This window comes from Anoplopoma fimbria, chromosome 3, assembly GCF_027596085.1.
Source record: "Anoplopoma fimbria isolate UVic2021 breed Golden Eagle Sablefish chromosome 3, Afim_UVic_2022, whole genome shotgun sequence".
NCBI classification, from domain to species: domain Eukaryota; kingdom Metazoa; phylum Chordata; class Actinopteri; order Perciformes; family Anoplopomatidae; genus Anoplopoma; species Anoplopoma fimbria.
Genome location: NC_072451.1, coordinates 22,836,903 through 22,863,716, shown reverse-complemented (window position 1 = coordinate 22,863,716; position 26,814 = coordinate 22,836,903). Strand labels below are relative to the sequence as shown.

General features: G+C 40.3%; 1 protein-coding gene across 1 annotated transcript; it reads right to left on the bottom strand.

The window, feature by feature from the left end:
- Positions 1-1,948: 1,948 nt before the first annotated feature.
- Positions 1,949-26,814, bottom strand: gng12a (guanine nucleotide binding protein (G protein), gamma 12a). Its single transcript, XM_054626807.1, has 3 exons — positions 26,494-26,814; positions 4,402-4,510; positions 1,949-4,131 (listed from the first exon to the last, which is right to left on the bottom strand). The coding sequence occupies exons 2-3, from the start codon at positions 4,492-4,494 to the stop codon at positions 4,006-4,008; spliced, it is 219 nt and encodes a 72-aa protein (XP_054482782.1). The 5' UTR covers positions 4,495-4,510; positions 26,494-26,814; the 3' UTR covers positions 1,949-4,005.

Genomic DNA, 26,814 nt, shown 5'->3' with positions numbered 1-26,814 from the left:
CATATAGAAGTGTATACAGAGAGCAATGCACTGAACTCTGTGAGGGAAAGATCAACGTCAAGTTAAAGATAGCAGTATTGCAGAATAAAGGGAAAATCTACCATAAAATTAAAGTTATTCTCTGTATAACAATTTTTTTCATTCAAAAATACATCTCCGTTACTAAGCTGGTAACCAAAACATCAAACCTGTAACTGCATGTTTTGGTGTTGATTACAAATTGTAGATATTCCATCTAAATCAGGTTGATTTGAAATCTGCCTTAAAATGTCCAAAAATCATGTAAAATCTAAATATTGACTAAATATTAACTAACTAAATAAATTCTCTACTCAAAACTGAGATGGACATCATTGTAGAAATATAATCCACCTTCTATTTTAGGGTGGAATTTAAAGTTGCAATTCAAAGCTTCAAAAACCCATTTATAGGTTCAGTCAAGGCAGTATACAGTTCAATTATTTAAGTAACTGAAGAAATACTACAATGTGAAAATATGTGGTACCAAGTCCAAGTAAAAGTACATGTACATGTAAGTAAAGTATTAAAAGCAAATAAAGTAAAACCCCAGGAGTGAGATTGGCTCGACGGGCTGACGACAGCCACATATACAGTTTTTTTTCTCAGAGCATTTGATTTATCGATTGCTTTTTTTCGCGATGTAAAGAGAATTTCAACAAATATACCAACAAAAAAACAACACATCACCCACACTGGCATTAAAATAAGTGTGGAGAAGTAACACGTTCCTCTTCTGCAAAAGTCGGCAGCAAAGGCAGCTACAGAGTTAAAATGGGCTCAAATGTCATTTTTGTGTTTCTATTCACAGCTGAGCCAACCAGAGGAACAGAGGTGCCACTGCAGTCGGCCCACACCCTCCACCCACTGCCCTCACCCTCCGGTCCTCCCTCCCTCCCCTTCCTCTCCCCCTCATCAGCACATTCCAACACACTGACACTGTAACTGCCAGGGCAGATTTCCAGTGAGGCACATGGTCAGTGATCCGGCCTGCCAGCCGCTGGCCGTACGCCTCCCCTGTGATTCTCACATTGCTGCACAATGACAAACCAGGATTACTGTGAGACTGTGACGGGGGAACATGCTTCTGGCCTTCAGGGGCACTCATGCTCACAGAGAATATCCAGTCTGTGTCATGTGTTTGTGCATAACAGGAGCTCTTGTTGGTTGATAAAAGCTAGTTTGAATGCATGCATCATGATTTATTCCACTGTGAATGCACGATATCTTTGGCATTCAGTGAAGGTGTATGCTGTCTGCACAATGCTAATGCACCTGGCTTTCTCTGCAGTGACATTTGTTATTTCAAAGAAATAAGCACAATCTGTGAGAAAACAATGAGAGGAAAGCAAAGTCCTTAACAATAAATAATAGGTGACATTGTCATTTCATCATAAGTCAGTTTTAAATGTGAGAGCCGTCATGTCAAATTCAGTATTTCTGCAGTCGGAACAATAGCTGACAATGAGAATTACTCCCGTGTGGTCTTCCCATTGTGTGCAGGAGAAAATGAAAGAAGCTGTTAATCCACCAGCTGGCCAGACACAAGGTCAGAGAGACCCAAGTGGCCACCAACGGTGAACGAAAACACACTCACGGGGTAAGAAGACATTTTCCCAAAATAGTAACCTACTCTCCAAGAGCGGAAATCTGGTTTTGGTACTTTCTATATTTAGCCCTCTTGTGTTCTCTGGTTTCTGACAGCCATGGTGAGACGCCGGAGGTCTCTCCTATCCCGAGTGAGATATAAATAAACGACTAATGAGAGGAAATGGCTCCAGATAAACTGTGGGCAGATCTCTCTGGCCAGGCTCCATGTGAACAGTAAAAAGAGCAAAATCAGGTTTCTACATTCAACACTGTAAATCTGGGGATGCGTTAAAGATATCAAGACAGCAGCGGTCATCACGAGTTCAAAACCTCTGACTGTGCACATCTTTATTGATATATTAGTTCAATACTGTACTTTAGGAATGCTTCACTTTATTAATCTTAGTTAAGTCTTCATACAAAGGTTGGTATATTAATAAAGACATTTATCAAAACGCAGATTCTGACAGTTAAATTAAGCTATCAATGGAACAATAAGGCTATTACAGAGTTGCTGAATGGACAGAAATCGTGACATGGCACTAGTAATCTGAATTTGTAGTAGTAATCTGAATTTCTCCTGCACTTGAAGCATACAGAGTGATTTATTGCAAGAAAGAAAACTGACTTTTAGAGACAATCATTTACAATACAACTGGATAATAACAAGCTGTTGTTGATTTGAAGACCTGAAAGAACCCTTTGCAGAGGGCAACAATACCAAAACTGCTGAAAAGCGGAGCACCAGTTTAGTGAAACACAGTTTACTTTTTTTGACATATAGACAGAAACAGATGGCACAATATTGTTATAAATCACTTTCCTCCCACAGATAAAAACATTCGATAGAAACTCTTCTTTTTTTTTTTTTTCAAGAAAGCACTCCCAGTTATGATTCAAGGCCAACACAAGTAAGGCTTTAGAGTGTAAGAAATTCCTTAATTTATGCTATTTATTCTGTTTTTTGTTACATTTACCGTAGCAGATATGTTCCCCCAAAGAATCACAACATGAAGGTAATGTTAGACTGAAGACTGAAGACCCCCACCGACACAAATGTTTAGTATAAATTAAAAAACGTGAAAAAGTTCAGAGCAGTTTTGGGAGAGTGGTTTTCTCAGCAATGCACACTACCATTTGTACCTGTACCAAAAACACTTTTAGACAACAATATGCACATTTCCTCAACTAAGACACTTGTGATACGCAAATAAGCATGGCTCACAGTATTGTGCAACACTTGCTGACATGCTTCATGTCGTCAGTGTCCCTAAAAATATCGTACCAAAAAAGAAAATTTCAGAAGCAAATGGCTACAAATCGTTTCATTCAGATGCATATGTAGATGTTTTTAAACGTAGTATCATTGGTTTGGCTTGGTCCCAGGGTCTTTATTACACAGTGTTGCCCTGCACACAATGTCAGCTGATCCCTAAAGTAAAAAAAGAATTAGAATTCTGCATGTGATAAAGCATTTTCATTTTTGCTGCAGTCACGCTGTATTTTACATGTACAGCTGACAAAAGCATCACAGCACCAGGGTCATATTATACCAATGGCTTCAATCTGAGCATAGATGATATTGGATTTAACGATGTTCATATGGAAATGATCTCCACATGATGGACCATTAAATCAGCTAAAGACAACACTGTATCTTGGTAATCATACTGTAAATACCAGACAGGAAAACGATGGATTAAACAGCATGCGGATTGTCGTGGACCAGTCAGAGCTGGGTTACCAAATACTTTCGAGTGTCTGAATTTCACACCAGATTCATTGACAATACTGTCCCTAATCAATGATACATCACGGTAACATTTGAATGGCAATGTAAACGCTGACCACTGAATTCAGTGATCGCAACTGCACAAAATCTTTTAAATACTTGTAGTCTAAGGTCACATAATAAGAGCCATTATTATCCATGTTAAAGGTAATATGCTTGTAAAGGACTGAAAGGAAACTTTGGCTGTAAGAATCTCTTCACTTAAGGCAAAACCAGTGAGACCGTAACAGACACCACCCAATGACAGTACATACAGTAGGAAGGACCAAATCCATCACTGAGGGGTGTCATTGCTGTTACAATACTCTTACAAGCCACAAATAAAATAACATTCTGTACCTGATGCATTCACAACTCATGCAGCCAAAGTCTTAGCGTTAGTGGTCAGAGCTCAAACTGAACAGTGGCACTAGTGGGGACTCCTTTTTTCATTACATACTGCTGTTTTTTGAGGAAAATCCTGGTTGAATTGCTGAACTGATAGCAGAACAGTGGAACACATGGCAATGATACGATCACAGTCCAACCCTTACTCCTCCCAACAAAGAGAATACAGCAACATTAATAAGCAAAATAATAAACACATGAATGCGAAGTGGCATCTACTACAATATATTGCAGGGTTTTTTGTCCTTGAAGGGATTGTCTGAGGCGGGAATGCCCATAAGGAGAGGGTCGTTTCTGGCGTGTTCACTGCAGTAGTTCATGAGGTCTGCAGAGGCCTTGGATATCTACAGAAACAATGGAAAACATTTGCTACTTTGTTCATTCTCTTAAAGAAATATATATACTTTCTCAATGAAGAAGCATAAATTATTTTGTCTCTTAAAAAAAGTGAATTTAACAACACCAAGTGACATTTGCAACAATTTGATATCTTTACAATATATAAAATGTATATAATATTTAAAAAATTGGTCGAAATGGAACCAAACAACCGGAGCAGGAATAAAAGTCTAGAAAATGAAAATGCATGGAGTTGGTTTATTGTGGCACTGTACCTTTATCCTCTCAATGCTCGCCTCTATTCTCAGCTGCTGCACCGTTCGCCGGGCGTGGGCGATGTTATTGGAACTGTGAGCCTTCGAAGACATCCTTGGCAATACAACACTGTGACAAAAAGAAAAGATTGATTAACACTGAAGAGAAAGACACATTGTCATACAGATTTTGCGTGTTCAGCCAAGCTGCAATCTGTCTCAAGAATGACGCTAAAGCTGTGTGTTTGTTTAGAGTTCCTGCACCTTTGATTATATTTTCAGGTTAAGTCGGAGATAGTCAATAAAAGGCATTGTAAACTTGTCTATGCTGTCTCTACAGCAGGAGAGCCCACACCTGTTTCAGATGGCAGAAATAACTTGGTTGTGAGGATGACAGTAATGGTTTAGAGGAGCATGAGCCAATAACACGGTCTGTGCAGATAAGAGTGTTATTTTAATATTCATTCAGTAAATAATGTAATGTACTGTTGGTAAGTTAGTTGTACAAACAACAAAATAACTGTTGGTTTAATAAGTGTCAACGGCTGCTATTCTACTGTTCCTCTACCTCTGTAGGACCGTCCTTAAAAACACGGGTTTTTTTCATCAATAAAAGCAAAATCGTTATTTTTTTTATAGTTATTTTTTTATAAGGCAGCAACTTCTGGTGCTTTGAATGAAGCCAATGCAGATGTGCCAATGGCCACTTGAGGCTGGCTCTTGAAGCGATTCAATTCCCATAGAGCCCGATGTTAAAATGTCCAACTTTGCAGAATAAATAAATAAACATGATTCCTTCCTAGTGCAAAACTGGTTTTGGTCTTTATGGCTTATTTCCTCGTTCAACTGTATGGGGGGAGAATTTGTATTTAACTGACCCATTTAAATTGTATCAATTGGGGGCGTGGCCTATTTGATCAACAGGTGAGTGCCGTCTCATGTTGCTATCTGCTAACTGTCTCCTCCACTGCGTCATCCGGGGATGACTCATTTTTGATCATCTTTAGAGTTCGCCTGTGTCGTCACTGTCCACCCGCTTTGAGCTTCACAACAGTTCTTTGCAAACCTATGGTTGACGTGACGGAGACTACATCCATATTGCATACAGTGGGGGTTTTATTCTTGAAGTGGAAACGGTTTTTTTGGTTCTAAGAGTCCCTTTTGCATCAGCACAGTGCCCTTCCTGGCAGACATGGCACAATATTTCCACTTTGTTTCAGTGAAATATGAGCTCTGCTGATAATTGCTAAACCACAATGACTGAATGTCTGACATTGCAGCATATCTACATTTAAACCAAAATCTACAGCTATGTAAAGGTTTTCAGTGTGTCAAGGTGTGTGTGACTGAGGGGAAAATGTCTGAGAGTGAAGCGTTGGAGCGCTGCAGTGGGTCGGGGTTGTGATTCCTCTTCCTGCTAATCATTTACAGACTGAATGTGAACAAGCCCGGACACATTCTGCAGTCTATGGGAAAGTCTCCCCCCTGCACTCTTACTTCCTTTTATTGCCATTTCTCTGTGTATCTCATAAAACACACACACACACACACACACACACACACACACACACACACACACGTATTTCCTTTAACATTTTTGCAACACACATGTGCCTCTTTGTGACACAACTGGCTTTGACTCAAACCTTTCTCAGTAGGGAACAGGAAGCTTCAGGCACGGTTTCTCAGAAGTTTATTATGAAACGCACAATAAAAAAGATTTTGCCAATTCAAGATTTATTTATTATTACAAAATTAAATAGAAATAATTGTTAAATTGGCATTTTGTTGTTTTATCTGCATATTGTCATGATGTCTGCTGGAATTTTAAAATGTAACTTCAATATTTTACTTAATTCGTGTTATAAGTGTACAGTGTTTAGTCATCAGGCCCCGGTCACAGTAACTGTAAATACAAAGAATAATAGCAGGATAAATGCAGTGAATGCAACAGTTGAGAGTAACGAGCATTCACTTTTTATAGTCAACCTTTTTTATAGAAAACAAACCATAACATTTGTTATGTTCAACCCTGTCTGCACCCCATTTTCCCTACAGGATGTAGTCCCTCCAGACAGCCTCTGATGCTGTAGCTTTGATGGAGGGAGGAACAATAACAAAAAAAAAATCAGAAATAGAAAGGGAAGGAAAAACTCCATCTTATGACTTCTGCTTGGGGGTTCCATGATTAGAGAGTTTTATTTTCCATCTAAAGATAAGTGATCACTGCAAAGGAAGCACAGCCAGAGATGACTAAAGGAGCTAAAATGCTATTGATAACATGAAAGTGAGACATGAAAGGGCCATGCTGTACAATGCAAAGCGAACAATCCTCCTTAAGAAACATTCTCAGCTTAGTCACAAAGGCAAGGCACCACAGGTGGAGATGGCGAAAAAATCCTTTCATCTATACATGATGAGTGAGGGCCTTTATTTCTATAGTCTTTGGATGGAACTGAGTGCCATGTGTTTGCTTCTCTGAAAAACACCAGGTTTCATTACACTGCAGGAGGAGTTTCAGATGTTGCTTCAGACACTATGATGTGTATCCAAGCTGATCACAGCTTACAACCACCACAAAGTCTACAGTGTTTCAGACTCAGAAGATTCATTTCTGATGGTGCGGTGTCCCCTAAGTGATCATTTCAGTATCAAGGTCACTCATTTGTAACAATAATGAACTCAAAGACATTCCTGGCTGACTTGAAATCAGTATAACAAATCCTTTGAGGCAGTCCTCAAACAGGTTAGTCACCAACTGTTTTGAAACGCTTTTCTGAGCAGCAATTTACTGCTGTCAGGAAAGAACTTGGATTTCCTAGCGCTGCCAAGCAAACCAGATTGCACTTGTTTATAAATTGTGCCATATGCAAACACGAGACAGAAGCTGCTGATCAAATAAAACATGACTAAAGAGATAACGTGAGAAATGCAAACAGCCTTCACACGGCAGGGCTGCAATGAATACCACACTTGGAGAACTCCTTCTTTAAAACCATCCCTGCAGAAACCTAAAAGGCTAATGATCCATGCTTTGAATTTAAAAGGTGCAAAATACGAGATTTCCATTTGCTGTAGAGAATTGCAGTAATTTATCACGAACTGTTGGTTGTTGCACTTCTTTACTAATTACCTTTGTACAGAACAGATAGGCAAGCTAGCACGGCTGAAATTTAAGATGAAATAAAGACAAATTGAATAGTCTACTGGTGCCAAATTACTGTATTAGTTCAACGAGCATGTGGAGTAGAGGGAGGAGGAAGCTAAATCGGCACTTAAATCCCACCGGCACTAAGAAGTGATTCTTGCAGGCAAACCATCCTCAGTGAGTCACCTCAGTGAGTCACCTCAGTGAAACTGTGCAGCCCCTGTGAAGTGCTGCCAGCTACGACCAGCAGCACCGGTCTGACTGAAACTCTATGGGAGGGCACCGTTGTGTGAGAGTTTGGCATTAAACACCAGCATGCACATATAGGAGCATTGCAAAAACGTTACCTCCAAGGATCAGAAAAAGACCACCCCTTTCACAGCCCACCCTATCACAACACACACACACACAACACACACACACACACACACACACACACACACACACACACACACACACACACACACACACACACACACACACACACACACACACACACACACACACACACCAGCCAGGACCACCTACTGCACAGACCAGCACAGCCCCCCTGCTCCACTCTACCTTGCACACATAAATCCACCCGCACACATGGGAGTCATTAGCACAGTGTTCAAAGTGCTAAGAACAGGGAGCCATTATGACACAGCTTCATTAACACCAACTCTCATAGATGAAAAACTGTGTGTGTGTGTGTGTGTGTGTGTGTGTGTGTGTGTGTGTGTGTGTGTGTGTGTGTGTGTGTGTGTGTGTGTGTGTGTGTGTGTGTGTGTGTGTGTGTGTGTGTTACACTGCTACTACCCTGCCGCTCAGACTCAAAGAAATCTCTTAAAATTTGCTGCTGACTAATAGAAACGACGCCCATTAAAGGCTAAAAGAAGCTTCAGTTCTGTCAACTGTACAGTATGTGTGGTCCCTTCTGATTATCTGAAGCTTTTCAGATGGGAGAAGCTTTTGTAATAAAGTAACACCACTGGAAATAAACTGCTTTGGGCTTAAGTATTGCCGGCTGCACTTAAGACATGACATGAGGTGATGATAGGTACGCAAAGATCACATGCAAAGCATTGCATTTCGTTCACCCCCAAAATAACAATTCTGTCATTTTCTACCTGCTCTTTTGTGGCTTGTAAGATTATAAAAACACAGTTCAAGTTAGCGCCCATAGTTCAGTTTAAAGAGGGAAATGATAGTGGACATTGTAGAGTATTTTGCTGCCAGCTTCATTAACTTCAATAATTTGGAGAGGCCTTGGGTAGAATTTATGTAGAGTAAGGCTGGAATTATGCTGCTGTGAGGATATACTTAAAAGTCCCACACCTCACAAATCTGATTAAAGTGTTGTGGGAGCCTGCAAGCTGCAGACGTGCTAAACTAAGATGGTGAACATGGTAAACGGTAATACTGTACATCATAGCTGTAGACATTTCTTTCTGAAAACAAGGATAACAACCTCTTTGATTTGCTGCAAACATAAAAGATCATGCACAAGCACGTTACTTTACTATCTGCTCGATTCCAAATCAAAGTTGTCATTTTATTGCTAGTAACATTTATAACAATCATGTTAAAACTCCTTGTAATATCTGCAGCCTGGCGTCTGTCTGACTTTATGTACCAGTCGGGAAGTTTAGAACAGTGAATTGTGGAAAGGCGATATTTGTAGTCTAGACAGATGTCGGCTGCTTTGAAAGAAAGAGAGTTCAAAGACTCGGCTCCAGCCACAAGGGAGTTGATTGGTTGTTCCCTTCTTGTGTACCCGCACACACAAAACTCTGTCATTACTCTCATGTATGCCCCGCCCCCTGCACTCACTCTCTACAAGCATGCGTTTCCCAGTCTGCGAGCTAAAAGTAGCCTTCTCATACTCTCTGCTGCCAGTCAGCACTTTTCCAGCTGAATGAAAAACCAATCTCTCGCTACATCTGAAACATGACCTCACACTGGAGTTCGTTGCTGGGAGATCAAATCAGTGCTACTGTGCATTCCCCCTCCTGCTTTACTATAAACACCGGCCTGTTCTCACTTGGTCAACATGCTTATCAAACTCAATAATACTCAAGTCATCAGTCCTGCTGCTGAGTAAAGTGGGATTGTGTTTACGAGCCGGTGGGAGAGACTTCTGTCTGCTGAGTGTGTCGGTCTGTGAAAGAGAAAGGGTGAGGCTGGGAGGAGATGCTGTGGGTAGACACACCGGAGTGACATCCCTACTTTCCCACAAGAAAAAGGATGGAGTTAGAGGGACGGTGACTGTCATGGTTTTCTTTGGCAGCCACTGTCATGTAGTTGACACTAAAAATACCACAATGATTTTGTTTGCCGTGATAAACAGAGACCATAGAGACAGGAGGACACTGACGATAGAGGCCTTTCAGGTCATGTACAGTCTTAAGTGCAGCTCAAACAACTAATTGTTTAATAAATTAGTCAGCAGAAAATGAATGGCCACTAGTTTGATAATTGATTAAGTTGTTTATTCAAGCAAACATGCCAAATATCTGCTGGCTGCAGCTTTGTGAGGATTTGAAGCCTTTCTCTCACTGTGAACTGAATATCATAACTGATGATGGGTATTCCCCACTGTTTACAAAGACTAAATGAATAATCAATGCATCAAAAAGAATCCACATATTGATCAATAACGGAAAAATGACATTAAATGGGCCCTCTTTCACAGTAAGGTTAGAAAAGGCAATGTATCAGCTGAATGCATGCTCAGCCCACAGTGAAGTACGAACAGCTGAGAGAAGCAGAAAAGTAGATCTTGTGATTTAAGGGGAACTATGACAAGACACAGAGCTGCAGCACCACACGAGAGCTGTAAGTATGGCCGCTGAGATAAGTGAAGCTGACAGGACCCCACCCAGTCCACTGGCTGCACTCTAAGTACAAAACGAATACTGGGAAATGCACTGTCCTCTATGCTGGTTTGCAAGAATGCTCCACTATGATTGGCTGAAGGGCAGTCATTATTCCTGTGAAAGCCGACGTTTCCAGGAAAAGCTGCAGAACTATATGCAAAGACTAATGGAAAGATTAAACATGTGGCACTACAAATAACACAACTCTGTGGTTTCTTTTTCTTTAGCACCATAAAAATCATTTCGGTCAAACATAAAAAGCTCCATACAGTAGGTTCTCAGAATCTGGCAAACTTCACAATCCTGTCAGTTGTGTGGCTTGACGGGATAGAAAACAATCTAGCATACAGTAACAAAGTCATACAGTGTCTAGACAGAGGACTAGACTGGACTCATTTCTGCAGGGTTTCTAAATCCTAAATTCATGCGCAATTACTCGAGGCTCATTCCTGTCCAAATAAACTATGAATGATTCCTTGTTTTAAGCACAGACTAGATGGCTGACAAGTTATGCTGCAGGAACTACAAGTTAACCCACTTTTGTATGAACTCAATTCATAAGCACACGTTTTATATAGAAAAAGCTGCATGTCAAGTTAGATGAGGTAAGAACAGGCATTAGATAGCAAGAAAAGTAAGCAAGCCCGGCAAGCTAATCAGTGTTCTTAAACACGACGATACTTGGAACAAGATTGTGTGAACAAGACTGACTGCACATGCAGTGGCTGTTACTGAAGAGGAGCAGCATCTGACTGCCTGACATAATGACAGATAACAGTGATAACAGAGGGGGCAAGTAACACTGGTAGAGTTTGTAAGGATTAAGCAGAAGCAAGAATTCTCATGGTGAAAGAAAACAATCCCTATCCGGGGCAACTCTCTAATTAGGCTCCACCCTACACAGAACGCAGTTCACACACTCCTCTTGACTAATGTTGCCTTATTTAGACTTAGGGAGTAATGGTGCTGCAGAGATTCATTGCACATAAAAAAACCAAAAAACTTTTGGTTTCATTTATGCGTGAATACACATGCATGGTCTCTTGCTTTTGCAAAGGAATAACGGCTGTATTTTCACACCATTAAAATCAACGGGGGAAAAAAATTCTGTCCTTGACCTCTGTAACCTCTCTCTTCACCAGTGAGATGGGTGGTAAAACATGGCTCCTGAACTGCTGACTGGGACATTTTAAGCTAGCACTGTCAGCCATCCTGTTAGCCTATTGTTGAAGTAGCAAATTATCAGTTGTGTAATCCTAAATGTGGGTACACTGTGGTTTTAATGTTATGGGTAAAGTAATGTAAGTGTAGTGTAGCGAAGTGAAGGTCTAATGGATACCTGGAGCACCTGCCCCATCGGTACTGTGCATATGCAGCTCTCATAGGTGAGAAAGAAGTGACATGGCTCTGATGTAAGGAACTTCCATCTTCAGTTTTCATTTATTTACAGAAATGATGTTAAAAGTAGATAAGGAGGGAGCCATCTTGCTTCTTTCTCATCTAGTTGAGAGCTGCACAGGCGCAGCACCAATCGGGCAGGACGTACAGATTGGGTAGTAGTGGGAATGATCTGATAAATGATATGATGATAACGTAGTACCATGGACTCGCATACTCAAGGGTACCCAATCCAGCATTTAGTCTGTAACACTGGAATTTCCGATACTGGTATCGGTATCGGAACAACTCTGTTCACCTTGACTTTTATTGTGAAAATATATGGCGCCCAGTTAATATTAAAGACACATTTACCCTCCCTTTCTTCAAAAACCATTGCAAGATAATTAGTGTAGAAATTCATGCAAACACTCTGTTTAAGGCGCTGACCAGGGAACTCCAATGTCTCCTGTTAAAGTACAACTTGTGACCTTGTGCATAAAACTTTTCATCTTATTCTCCCTTCATTTTCTGTCTGTCCTTTAATAAAGCATAAAATACACCCAAAATTAAACAATGCATTAAATCCGAAAACTAACTATTAACAGAAGAGACAGTATTGGGATATCAGGAAGTATCATATCAAAAGTCCAATTAATAGTATAGAGAAGACATATGCTAGAAATGACGTACACCACAAGGGACTAATTCACACTTCTACAATGCAAGAGACATTAAAAGAGAGAAGAAAAGAAAGAAAGAATAAAAACAAAGGGAGACAACAGTGACTGGAATATGTTTGTCCTTTCCATTGATGTAAGTGAGCTCCTTGCATTCCTTCAACAGGAAAGTCCGGGGTAACGAGCCAGGTTTGTAACAGTCTGAATACTTGTTGATGCTTTGAAAGTATTTAGACACAACTGGCCTTACAAACAGCATGCATAACGTCTAGAGCAACACAAAAACAGACACAAAGGGCAGCCACCGCCTCAGTGATATCATTAGCACCTAGAGTATGCACTAAAAATAGCCAACAGGTCTGTGTTGTTTCTGTCTACAGGGTAGCAGGTTACAGCTAAAAACTACCCCAACAGTAGCAAAGTGTTTTTTAACTGACGGCTGGATGTCATCCAGATTAGCAGCAAGGTCTCTGCAGTTTCCACCGAGGTGCCTATGAGACTCTAGTTCCTCAGTAATGGGCCATTATCAAGCCCGGAGCAGCCCAAAACAAACAGAGGCCTTTGGCAGATAATGCCCTTCAGACGTCACTGCAGACGCACAGAGGGTGACATGCAGGAGACACAGGCGACCTAGGCCGGGAGGCTGCCAGGCAGCATCTCTCCGCTCCGCCCTGCCCTCGGAAAACAAACAGCATTGTTGTCAGAAAAAAACTGCACAAAAGAAAGCTTAGTGCAAGCCGAGCGGAGTTTTCTGGAAATGGATGCTAGGGAAGGAATGAATGGTCGGGCAGAAGGCTGTAGAAAAAAGACGTGTGCTTGCGACTGAGGCTGAGATAAGAGTTTGTGTGTGTGTGTGTGTGCAGGGAGAGAGCTGGAGAAAGCAAGTTGTGCAGCTGTGTGTGTGTGTGTGTGTGTTGCATTTGGACGCATGCCAAGAATCTGCTGCCGGCGACAGGAACGCCGTAAAACTTAAAGCTATTGTGAGCGCGTTGCTTTTTGCCTCAGTCTCTCTTGCCTCTGAAAGCTACTATTCATGACGAAGGCAGGGAGATACAACACAATAGATCTCCATCTCTCAACCCGACACTGCCCTGCCTATATGGAACAATAAACAAATGCATTCAGTCTTTCCAGCCTCCACCCCTGAGCTGGTCCAACTTCATGTTACGACTGCAGCGAAGGTGGAATGGAGAAGGCCAAAGGTCTGCAGTGTTAGTAGTTGGCCGTCATACAGCCCCTCCTCGTTGCTGGCGCAGAAGCAGGAAGGGGTTAAACAACAGCGTGCATGGATGGAATAATTGATAATGGCTCGGACGTCACACAGCTCATTAGAAAACAACGTAAAGGTCGTAAAGGAGAGTTGGTTTTTCAAGTAGAGAGGAAATGGGATTAGTCAGGAGGTGAGATAAATGGTGATAGGGTGTGTGTGCATTTCTGAAAAAGATTGTGTGTAAGTCAGAAGGTGCAAAGTCCATGTCCATGATTACATGATATATAGGTGATGAAAGATAATTGCAAATTTTGTCTGCTCAGTTTAATGTGTGAAATGAAAATCAGTAGATACATTCCTGTAATACTCTCACAATAAACTTGTACTGCAAGGCTAAAGTCAGGTAAGAGACAACATTAAGAAAAATACTCTAAAATCAGTCATCTGTGAAATCAATGGCAGCTACCAACCACGTTAAACAGGACAAAGGGATTAGTGGTGGAAAAATGCAGGCTGCATGATTTCCTCTATCAGGAGGGGCGTGTGAGAGAGAGAGAGAGAGAGAGAGAGAGAGAGAGAGAGAGAGAGAGAGAGAGAGAAAGAAAAAAATAGAGCTTCCTATATCATCAGAAAAGTTCAACACAAATTCACTTTTCATTTCATATAGTGGTGCTGTTCATTCACTGGAATCCTGCATGTACAGTTGAATTAGGAGGATCTCTGTCTGTCTCACTCTATGACTCAGAGTGAGACAACTATCATAAACTATCATAAAGCATTTCTATCAAAACAGCAGACCATTAAGAGCAAACCCCCTTATATGGCACCAGAATACCCTGAGGATGGATTTAAAGTTCTATGTTAAGGTATAACATCATATTATTGGAGCCTACGTGTAGCTGCTGTAGCTGACGTGTGCCTCTTCAAGTACATTTAAATAGGTGCCAGGATTACAGCAGCTACAGAGACACCATGTGGAAACCATAAGAACTGTGATTGGTCAGCTTGTGTTTTGGATGCCAGTGGAGACAGTTGAGAACGAAGACAACGTAAGCACGTTGAAAAAAAGTCTCAGTAACCTTCTCCTTTTCAGCACCACAGGTCTGGAGAAGCAGTACGAAATAATGTAAAGTCACTATGAGTATAGGAATATAATCAAAGCTCAATAAAGCCGGACTACGTTTTAAATATGCATCCATCTAATAACTATGAATTGAAAGGTATCTGCCGTAAACACCTTGCATCCATCTTTAACACTGAAACACTAAATTGTTTAATGGATTATCAATCAATCAATTGTCAATCAACAAGAAAACCTTCTATGTCAATGTGTAGTGACAATGTGTCCTAAATGTGTAGGCATAAGTGTGCATGTGTGTGTGCATATGCAGATTTGTGCATTCAAATACACATATTTTTCAAGCATAATTGAAATGGAAATTTGGGACACCAAAAGAAAAGTCCACATTTCAGAGCTCTCATTCATCCTGTTGCACGAGACATTAATCAATGTTTTGCCATGGCCTCATTAAAACGGTGGATATTTGAGAAGCTATGCTCACTCTAGTGTGTCGCTCTGAGGGTGAAATTTATTTGTCTACAAAGTGATGACCTTTGTCCTTGGAGGTCAAAGGGACAGTGTAGGTATCGTTTACTTTCCTGAGTAGCAGTTTCCCTTACTTGTGTGTCATCTGTGTGCTGAACTTAGATAAGGGAAAGAACAAAGGGCTAGATATGAGAGGTGAGAAATGATACACCTTCAATTTGGTTTAAATAGTTTAAGAGTCATAAACTAACGGTCACACAGAGCAACAGTTTATTTAGAATAATGGAAAAATACAAAGATAATCTGGTTGACAACCTCTGAAATTAGAGAAAATGTGTTGCTTTTGTTAATCAAGCCGCAGAATGCTAATGAGAAACAACTCTAAAATACCTGAGGACAACAGGAAGCTTGTGATAACTTTAGGAGTGATGAATGATAAGTCACATGCTCTCAGTGTCTTTATCTATAGTTCTGACTGCGTATAGTTCAGGACCCAAAGATCCACATTATCTGCAAGAAAATAAGGGACATTTCTGAACAAACAAGGACAGGAATGACAGGCATGAGATTACTGCACATGACTACTCGAGACAAATTGCACGAGAAGTAACCCATGCACGAACAAACACGAAGACTCAAAAAACAGGAACAAGTTGTTGGGAAGTGCTGACGCCTAATTCCTGGTGTTTATCAGAAGGAAGATGCAACAGTCACTGTGACAAATGCACATTCATGAAGTTATTGCAGTATTGACACAGGCGAAAACAGTATTATTAGAGTTAATCCTGATGAATAACCATATTACAAACTGATTAGCTCTATCTGTTCATGACGATATTGTCACAAGGCCAGGTGTATGACTTTATGATCACCTTATGACAGAGCTGGTGGCCTTGGTGAGTGCTGAGCAGGAAGACAAAAGGCCACGAGGACAAAAGGCCACGAGGACAAAAGGCCACGAGCAGAGAGAATGAGATTCAAAACTTTGTGTTTTGTCATTCATTGGTTAATTCATATTTGCTCTTATCCATATTCACCCAATTAAGGGAGTTCCCCATCAATTTACAATAAGTCATCCATATAGATGGGAAAGTCACAAGAGGTAGATTGAAGCAACAGTGCCTGGAATGAAAACTGCCAACATGGCTACAAATGTTAAGTATGAAGTTCAAGCTGAGATAACCTGATGACATCATTTGGGTTATTTTTCTTAAACTTTGGAAAGCCACTATACAGCTGTTTTCAAATGCTGTGTGGCACTCCTTATGACTAGTAAACTGAACTTTTATCAAATCTGTGTAACAGAAGTGCTTCAAATAATAAATGAAAGCATGTCAACACTGCACAAAATCCCTCAAAAAAGCACCCAAAAAGAACCCTGAAGTCACTCGGGATGTTGCATCACAGGACATTCAATGTGACTCCAGAATTACCAGTAATGCCACTAAGAATCCAAAAGTACTTTTGGTTTTGTTTTTCCAACATCTGCAGTTTTAGAGGCAGAGGCTGCCGAGAGGGAAAGTGAAGATGAACTCAAATTCCTGTTGCAACTTTCATCATTTAAAAAAAAATAAAAAATCAATTAGAGCAGTCAGATAAATTAAGTAGAATCAGTTTGGTACCTCGACATTTTAGACATCAATGCATAAAAGTTTAAATTATTAGTTAAAAGAACAGAGTCTGAAAGGCTCTCAGACAGACGCATTGACTTACACACAGCCAGATTGACTTACAACCCCCCACCACTACACACACACACACACACACACACACACACACGAAGGGGTCTGAGACACAATTAATCAGAAACCACATGAATGGCTGCTCCTCCCTCCAACCACTGCGACTCTGTTCATCCAGTTTCAAAGACATGTCGGCCGGAGGAAGAGGCTCTCTCTGTGGGTCACACTGAGGCCACTTCCTCTGCAGCCCACCCCGAATCCCTTCAGAAATGATCTCTGCCTCCTCCTCATCCTCCCTCCGTCTCCGTTTACTTCCTCTCCCTTCATGCTCTATCCATTTCTCAGCACAAGCATGTCAACTCTGAGGTCACTGGGTTCACCTGTGCCCCTAATACAAGCACAAGTAGTTTTGTTTATTTTAAAAAGGGACTGTGGACACTCTTTTGGAGTTATAATCAAGTCTATGTCTAATATAAGATAATACACACAGAGCTGCGTAGTATAAAGTATAAAACCTTAAACAAAACCCTACTGTGGTAAAGCCTTAAACATATCGGGGTGTGTGTACACAGAGATGTAATTATTTTTTTCCTAGGAGTCAGAAGGAAATGTCTGAAATGCAGATCCTGAGGCTGATTGCTTCTTGTTCCACAGAATAAGACGTGTGTCTCGTTCTCCAAGAAGAAGCCCTGCAGACAGAACATTGCCTATTTGTTACAGTCCAGAGAGGTAATTGCACAAGGAGCCACTGTACGAGAACCCCTCCTGGACAAAATGTGAGGCCTTGTTCCACCATGTACCAGAACATAGTCAATTACTATAAATCCTAATCAAACAAAGCCTCCGAGCTCTTTAAATGTGATTCAGCTTGATAAAGTGTGAATGAGGCACCTGATCTCAGCAACTGAGTCTGTGAACAAGGAGACAGGCTGTGATTGTGCATCTCTTGGACACCTGTTTCTGCTAGTTTGAAACACAGTGACATAGTGTGGCATCGGACAAAAAAATGTTGGGGGCCCCAGGACTTTGAGGCAACAAAAAGGGGTGTGGGGGGGCCAGTTTTTTTCCTCACAAACACTTGTGGATGCGAGCCCCCTATGCCACAGGTGTCAAGCTCTTTTTCAGAGTCCCGACTAGGTCTCAGTGAGGGAGCACACATACTGGCCTTTGTTTGGGGTGCCAGTAAAGTTCCCCATAGGCTCATAAAGGGCGCTAAAGTAATGAAAGAAGCCCTCAAAGTGACACTGTTTCTCCAGTCTGCTCTCTCACACTCACACTCACACACACACACACACACACACACACACACACAGCTGAATTTGCATGCTGATTCCACAAGACATGTTATGAATGAATCATTTGTAATTGGAGTCTTGAAGACAAAATGCATGCATCTGCTGCATGTTTAACTTTCCTCCAGTCAGCATGTTTGTTTTCGTGGTTTTTTTTAACCCAATCAAAGGAAGTCATATCCATTCCTGTTCTTCCTTACCTGTCTGACAGGAAGCTTATTTATGTCCGCTGGACTCTCTCCCAGTCTTGACAGGATATGCCCATATTTGGGCTACAGTCTTATGAAATTCTGTGTGCTGTAAGTCAGAGGAAATAACGTGAGGAGAGTTTGTGTCCTCACAAAAGGTGTGTCTTCCTGTGAGTGGGAGTACTTCAAAAGCACTTTGCCCAGACCAAACAGAAAGTAGGATTGGCTTTACATTACATTCCTACACATGTGACTATATAAGGAAACCTTGAAGTATTGCATTATCAAGTGCAAAGCCTCTCACAGACATTAGGCTTCTTTTATTCATTATACATGTACATTACGTCACAGAACTCGGAGGTAATTTGGAAGAAAAAAGGATCATTTTGGGAAAGATATTGATAATTAAAACAAATGTGAAGGCTTCGATCTGTAAATGTATTGATATTGTGTCAAGCAAGGCATCTGCTATCTGCTTAATAATATTGAATTTGGCAAACCATAGTTTAAGCTAAAATCCCATTGCAGACATGTGCTTGTAGCTTTCAGTGTTATTTAAAACATTGTTTTGTTCTTCTTGGCTTTGCATATTTGCAGAAATGATAATTGCTTTTTGCTTTATTTCTTGTCTGACTGTATTGTACCTTGTCCTTACAAAGCACTTGGTTTAAAAGTATGTAGTAATATTTATATCATATTAATATTATTAGCAGCATCACTGTGAGTATTGTGACTGCAGGTAGGTTCACAAAAAACCCCGATCATCTACAGAGTGAACCTCACCTGTCGGCCCGGTGTGTTAATGATACTCTGCTTGTGTTGGTTACAAGAGGGTCCTTCCAGTAAATAATCCAGACAGTAACATTATATACACACACACACACACACACACACACACACACACACACACACACACACACACACACACACACTATCTGAGCGCTCTGACAGCTTAAATAACTGACTCACATTGCAGGTGCAACACACACACACACACACACACACACACACACACACACACACACACACGCACAACACACTCTCTCTGCAGGAAGAGGCCTCTTTCAAACACACGTTACATCTCTCTCATTAGAAGATTAACAGAAGTGTAATGGACAAGTTTAATAAAAATAAATACAGTATATTTGGACCATCTGGCACTGCCAAACTGACAGATGGTTCAGGTGTTTGTGTGTGTGAGAGGGAGTGTGTTGACTGAAAGCACACTGAAGCACCTTGTCACATGTTTTGCCTTTGAGGGACCACTGAACCTTTTCTTAAGCAGCTAACAACTAAAGGGAGTCAGGATCCAGTCAGAGTGCACCACCTTGTGGCAGAAAGAAGATACTGCAGATTTGTGGATGACAATATGTTACTCTATGACTGTCCCAAATATTACAGTGCTACGCAGTATTTAGAGTTTTGCTTTCTTCTGCCTAAATCTGGTACACAGCTTTCTATTATTCATAAAATATGTAAACACAAAAAAAGTCCCCATTACTGAATGTTTTGAAATGTATCACACAGAGAGCTCCAGTGTTTTCCTCTCCACTACCTGAGGGGCTGACTTCAAAATATGTTAAGTATTTAAAAGACCACACACACAGCTCTTAAAGCAGAATCCACAAAATGACCACAATATTCTGTGAAAGACACACTGTTCATTTGTTCCTACAGATAGCTGTTGGGGGTTATGACACCGCCAAATATCATCCACTCCTGTGACATTACCACCACATCGCCTTATGCGGATCAGTCTTAGGAGGGGTTTTTTGTTTTTTAAGGAGTTGGCTGTAATGACAAAGGAAAAAATATGTTTTTCCTTTATCCTAGGCTTTTAGTTTGCAGCAGGTTCCCCCTCCTGTGTCACCAACCACAAAGTAAAACTGAACAGCTGGTGGACGACAGAGACGTTCCTGTATATGGCAGGTTAAAGATAACGGGACTTAGTATAGACTCTTATTGTCACCACTGCTCCAAAATAAACATTTTCTCCCTCGCCCCTTTCTCACTTTTTCTTCTGTCTGTCCACTTCCCCCATGAACAGAAACCAACACACACACACCAAAAACTGATTCAATTTACAATTATATATGACAACGTCATTTTTTCACAAGGATATTATGAGGCTTGCTCAAAATATGGGACTGTTATTCTGTTTACAAACATTATTAATGCACAAATAATTAAATCTTTGGTTTGCATTTTTGTTAGCAGAGAAAATCAATTGTTGACATTTGTGTGAAATTGTAAAATATGATGTTATATTATATTAAATGATCAGTTGAGGCAAATTTACCAACACATGCGCTGCCGACACTTCCTGCTTCCGCCTGACAACTTGTCAGCTCATTTACTAACCTTGACAGTTTGAGGGACAGTTGCAAATCTAACCTCACATCAGCGACTCTACGAGGAACTTCAACCTTGGCCATAGTTTACACTCTAAACACATCTATCTTATCTGCTTCCTGAACAGACGTGTGCAGCACTGGCAGCAAACGGAGGCCTCCTGCACAACCTGAACCAAAAAAAAAGGTTTGAATTGTCTCCGTGGGTAATAAATAATGTATATTGCTTGTACACTGTTCAACATTGCTTCACAGTTAATGAAAAACAGCTACTTCAATCTTAAACAATGTCAAAGAAACTCACCTTCTAAAACTACAGAAAAGAAGACTCACTACAGACGCTCCTTTCCATCATAATCTGTTGTTTTTGCACATTTAAGATTCATGTGCTCAGAATCCACACACTGGTTTCACTCTGTGGACTTGGATACATCTAGAAAAGATTCATCCAAAAGCTTGTTTTATGTTAGGGGGCCATTTTGGATTTCTGTGTTAGCTCATAACACGCTGTCACAGTCAGGCTCCCAGCGCTTTGCCAGCAACGGCTAGTGATTATACATTCTGTGACAAGGATTGATTTAAACACATTTGATTCTTTACTCACAAGACAATTATCCTAATGGCACATAATACAGCAGCCTAGAACAGAAATGACATGGTTGAGATAATCTGTAATAGATCTGCCTGTTACGCTTTGGTGGTTTTGTCTGCACATGAAGCCTCGACAAATGAACACTTTTGCTAGCTAATTAGCTGGAAAGCTTTAATGCTTCGTTAGCGACGGCCTACGTCTCAATATACCTCAGGCTGTCATGAGTTGTTGTTTAAATATCCTTTATTACGCAAAGTCCGTTAAGCGGATCACAACTGATATAGAAGATTCTTTGTTGTTTTACCTCATTTAAAAAAATTATACGTAAACACTCATTCCTAACAATTGGTGTAATATTAGCTGGAAAGCCAATACTCAGCATGTGAATGATAAAAAAAGGAGCTGGTGTCTGGATGTTTTCTGACCTAAAACAATCAGTCAATTAACTGATATACCATTATAAGTCATTAATCAAACAAAAATGCTCAACATTTATTGGTTCCAACTTCTAAATTGCAAGGATTTGCTGCTTTTCTTTCCTTCATGATATTGATAGTAGAATATATTTGGCCTTCTGTTTTAGAAAAAAAAACATTGTTTTTAAAGATGTCAATTTGAGCTAATCAAAACACGAAAAAAAGATTAGTTGATAATGAAAAGTAACTGTTGTTGCAGCACCCCCTTGTGAAGGTTGGGTTTCAAATCCTTTGACATAAGCCTTTGACCAAAATAAATCATGCAATGATTTCTATCCTGATCCACACAGTACAGGGATTTGAGAGGAAAATCATGAATACATATTCAATACATATATTGAATACCATGGGACCTTTAGGAGGAAGTTGCAGTAATAAATCTTTCCATGAGGATGAAAGCGCTCCTCGTTTGGGTGGAGATGCCGCTTCTACCTTTCTGTCTATCAACTATCTCCTCTGCAAACACGGCTATAGAAGCTCTGCACAAAGCTGCAGTGCAAAAGGCAAAGAGGGAGCCATGATGATGAATCACAGTCAAAAACTCTTGACACAGTTACAGGGATAATTGGGGAAATTAGGTCTGTTACACTACCTTTCTTACCTATCTGAGATGGTTGCTATGGCAACACTTCCTGCTTGGCTTTGCAAATGTATCCATCTGAGTTTGATCTCAATCTTATTAGTACATGAGCACTAACAGGGCCTTATTTCCTCGGTCAGCGGTGACAAATCTACCAGCTATCCTCAGCTTTTAATCAATATTTAAATAGAACAATCAATATTTAAATAGAACAGACAAAAAAAATGAAACAATATCTTGGAGAATGTTTCTGCTTTAGAGTAGATATGTTACTGAGTTGGTCCATTTTAGAGCCAATGAAAAAGACGCAGTAACACTTGGAATTTCATGAAAGCAAGTTATTCTGCTGCCAAACCAACAGATGGGTGTGACTGTGTATCCGCAATGTCACCACCACTCCTCTCAGGAAATGTGCTCCTGGGCAGGGTGGAATTCAAGCAAACCACTGTAGGCTCAGCCTTGTGACTACCAACACACACAATGCAGAGCATGCGCAGACACACACACACACACACACACACACACACACACACACACACACACACACACACACACACACACACACACACACACACACACACACACACACACACACACACACACACACACACACAACAAACAAACTTCAACACGTCTGAACAACAGAAGTGTGTAGTTAGGTTTAGCAATAACAGAAATGTCTGTAATGTCTAACCCAGCAGATTAAAGATCGAATAGATCAAGGCGCTTAATCATACGGGTCAAAAATCCTTTAAAATAATCGAACACTGCCATGATGAATTCCTTAATCAATAATAGCGGACAATCTTCTAATTTAACCAAAGATCTTCAAAGTGTAGCTACCAACAGTTTAGCGTGATTGTCTCAGAGTATATCTTCAGAAAATCTTACTGTCAAGCACCGAAAGTGTGCATCAAATGTGTCATCTGGTTCACTTATCTTTGAACATACAGTTACAGTTAGTCATTGCAATTAACATTAAGTTATTTATCAAAACTGTTGCCTGATGGATCTGCTGCCGAATGTTATATTGTTATATTTAGTAAAAATATGCTATCAGCATTAATGATCTCTAGTTGCCCTGTTCAACTTCCAAATACTACTTCTAATAAAATAGCTACAATAACAAAATAAACAACAACAAAAACAATCTGTATCCGCCGGTTGGTCATCGATGATCAACAACCGGTATCGTGGCAAAACATGATCATGGCATCTCTAAAAGCTGTTGTATGTCTGCTGGTGTTTAGATAATACTTAACATTTGATGTTCAGGGCTGCATTTAATTAAGTATTTTCATTTTTAATCATATGTCAAATACTTTCATCATTGTTTTGTCCATAAAATAAATGTAAATGATAAAAGAAAAATGTCAGAGGCCAAGGTGATGGCTTGGAAATGTCTTGTTTTGAACGACAGTCCAAAATCCAAAGATACTCAGTTTACTAAATATGATAAAACTGCAAAAAGCTGGAAATATTCACATTTGAGAAGCTGGAACCAGAGAATATTTGACAAATTTGCTTGAAGAATTACAAAAAAGATGAATTTGTTATCAAATAGTTTGGGATTAATTTCTTTGTGATGATTAATTGATTGGTTGACGAATTGTTTCAGCTCTAAACATAAAGTGTACAATCCACAGATCTATTGGTGCCAATATCTCCTTCACCATCTCTAAACATGACAATACTTCTTATACCACATGCTCATCAAAACACTGGCATTGAAAATTAACTAACGAAGGTCAATTAATATGAAATGAATTTGAGGACTGCAACTAACAGTTCTTTTTTATTGTTGATGAATCTGGTGGTTAGTTTTCTAAATTAATTTATTAATCTATAAAATGTCGGAAAATTTTGAATTTTTTTATAATGTCTCAGAGCATGAGGTCACGTCTTCAATTTTTTATCCAACAGTCCAGAGCCCTAAGATACAGTTTACTATCATTTATGATATCAAGAAAGCATCATATTGTCTCATTTGACAGACTTCAAGCATTAAATGTTTGGATTTTTACGTTAGAAATGACTATGGTGATTAATCTTTAATAGTTGTTAATATTCTAATGTGACTAATCGACTAATTACTTCAGCTCAAAACTGAGTCAAACAATACCCAGTAATGTTCATAACAGCACTATTACAGTGTTTTAATGAATTTGTAGTACGCATATTACTGTGAGTGTCAGAAAAAGAGAGAGGAAAGACTGTGAAAGTACTCTTTGATGAGGTAGAGACATGTACTTTAGAACATACAGTGTACTTTTAGAAACATATACTTTATAACATGTACTTTTAGAAACATATACTTTAGTACTTCATCTGTGTATGTGTTCAAGGAAATATGGGAACCACTCAGCCGGGTAAGGAAGTACTAAGTTCACTAAAAAGACACTGAAGCAAGCACGCACATGCACGTACAAGTACACATACCAACTGCTACTTCAACACACTGTGTACAATAAAAGACCTGCGGGGAATCCACAGGCAGCTCTATGAGGAAACAGATCCTGGCTGACGAGTGGCCGCCGCTGTGTCTTCCTCCTCTTCCGACAAACTGTTTTTCGTCAGCAGAGCGAGTCGGGCAGCATTCTGTGTCGGAGGAGATGCAAGCTGCTTCCAGAGCAGGCCGGTTAGCCGATGAGTTACTACAGCGTTGGTTACGGCTGCGTGTGCCGTTTCCCCACATGATCCCAACAGATCATCAATTGTTCAATAAATTAATCCGGGCTAACCTACTCACACAGCTCGAAAAGCAGCATCAAAGTTGGTAGAGGGGAGGGGTGGGGGGGGGGCCTTTCATGTCAAAAGGTCACATTTTTACCTCCACATACAACACACATCTCAATAAGTATTGTTTGAGGAACTGAGCTGTTCTATCCTGTCAAATTAAAAAAATCTTGAATTTCCTAATTTTGTAGATTTTTTTCAGATTTTGGCAATATAATATGTAAGTGTTTATTCCAAGGAATGGCACCAGACAGGCTCATGATCAGGCCTGACAGCACGAGGCAGCTGGTCCCGGAGGTCGTCACCGGCATTTCTATATTCCTTGACTGACATCAGACAGAAATTGTGAACTAGCTGGAGTTAACAAAATCAAAAGGTCTGGACCAAGGCAACCATATATATTTGTTTTACCTGAGACGCCAACTGGGCATGTCGGTCATGAGTACATTGACAGAAGTTTATGTGTCAAATATAAGTAACGTAGGGGCCTTAATGAGAGAGACACCAACAGATTATGTTCACACACCTTCCTGTATCTTTGTCTGTATTCTGAGGCCCCTCCTCTGTCCGTCATAAGGCTGTTCACTTCATCATGCCTAAATTTAGTGTGTCAATATAAAAAATAAAAAAAAACTATCAGCATGAAGGCAAGAAGTATTTGATCCTCAGCTTCCAGTGTGTGGTGCGACCTACTCGTGTTGATGGGAATTGAGAGGAGGCTTTGATGGCGACGAATGGGGTACTAATGAGTTGGCCTTATCAATGGCCGGTCTGTATTCTGGCCTTACTAATGGCCAGGGGGACATCAGCAGAGCTTGGTGATGCTCCGTGTAAACATCTCAGCCACTTCCCTGTGTGGGGCCCTCACTTCTACCATCACACACCAGGGTCACAATCTAATTGCTTCATGTTGGACTACACTGGAAATGATGCAAGCTCTTACCCATTGCATAATCGATGAATGTGAAGAAATTGGCTTTTTTTTTTTTTTTTTTTTTGGTTCTGTAATAATCTGTTGTTTTTTTCCAAAATAAGTCATTATGTGGCAAATACAGTAGGTGGGGCCTGTGAGGAATAAACAGGGCAGAAGGCCGAGACAGCACCTGTTGAACAATATATATATATATATATATATATATATATATATATATATATATATATATATATATATATATATATATTCATTCAGCAACAAGCCTCATATGTGACTACATATGTGTGGTCACTGTAGTTAAAGATGATGATCTGAATCAGTGTTAGGTGTAAATTGTAAGTGTTGCATAAACGGATGAGGACTGTGAAAGCTGACAGCAATGACAGTGAAACATGTGTTTTGGTTAAGAAGCGACAATGTCTGCTGTTAATGTGTTTTATCCACACATGTGCGGTCTTACCTGGGTAGTGTACAGTCAGGTCTGGCTGTGGTGCCTCTCCTTCTCACTGAAGCCAAACTGTATCCGTCAACAGACTGGGAGGAGACCTTTGCTGTGCTGTGTCGCTCACCAGCACACTGCTGTGTTTTCACCGTTAAGACACGCAGCGTCTACGTGGAGCTCACTGCCGACTTCACAGCTGCCGATCCGTAACGCTTCCACTTTCCGCTGACGGCTGGTGTTAATATTTAATTTCGTTTACTTTTTTTTGTTTTTTTCTTCCTTCTTCCCAAGTACGACCAGTCTCGCCCCCCCTCTCTCTCTCTTTTCCCTTTCTTCCGA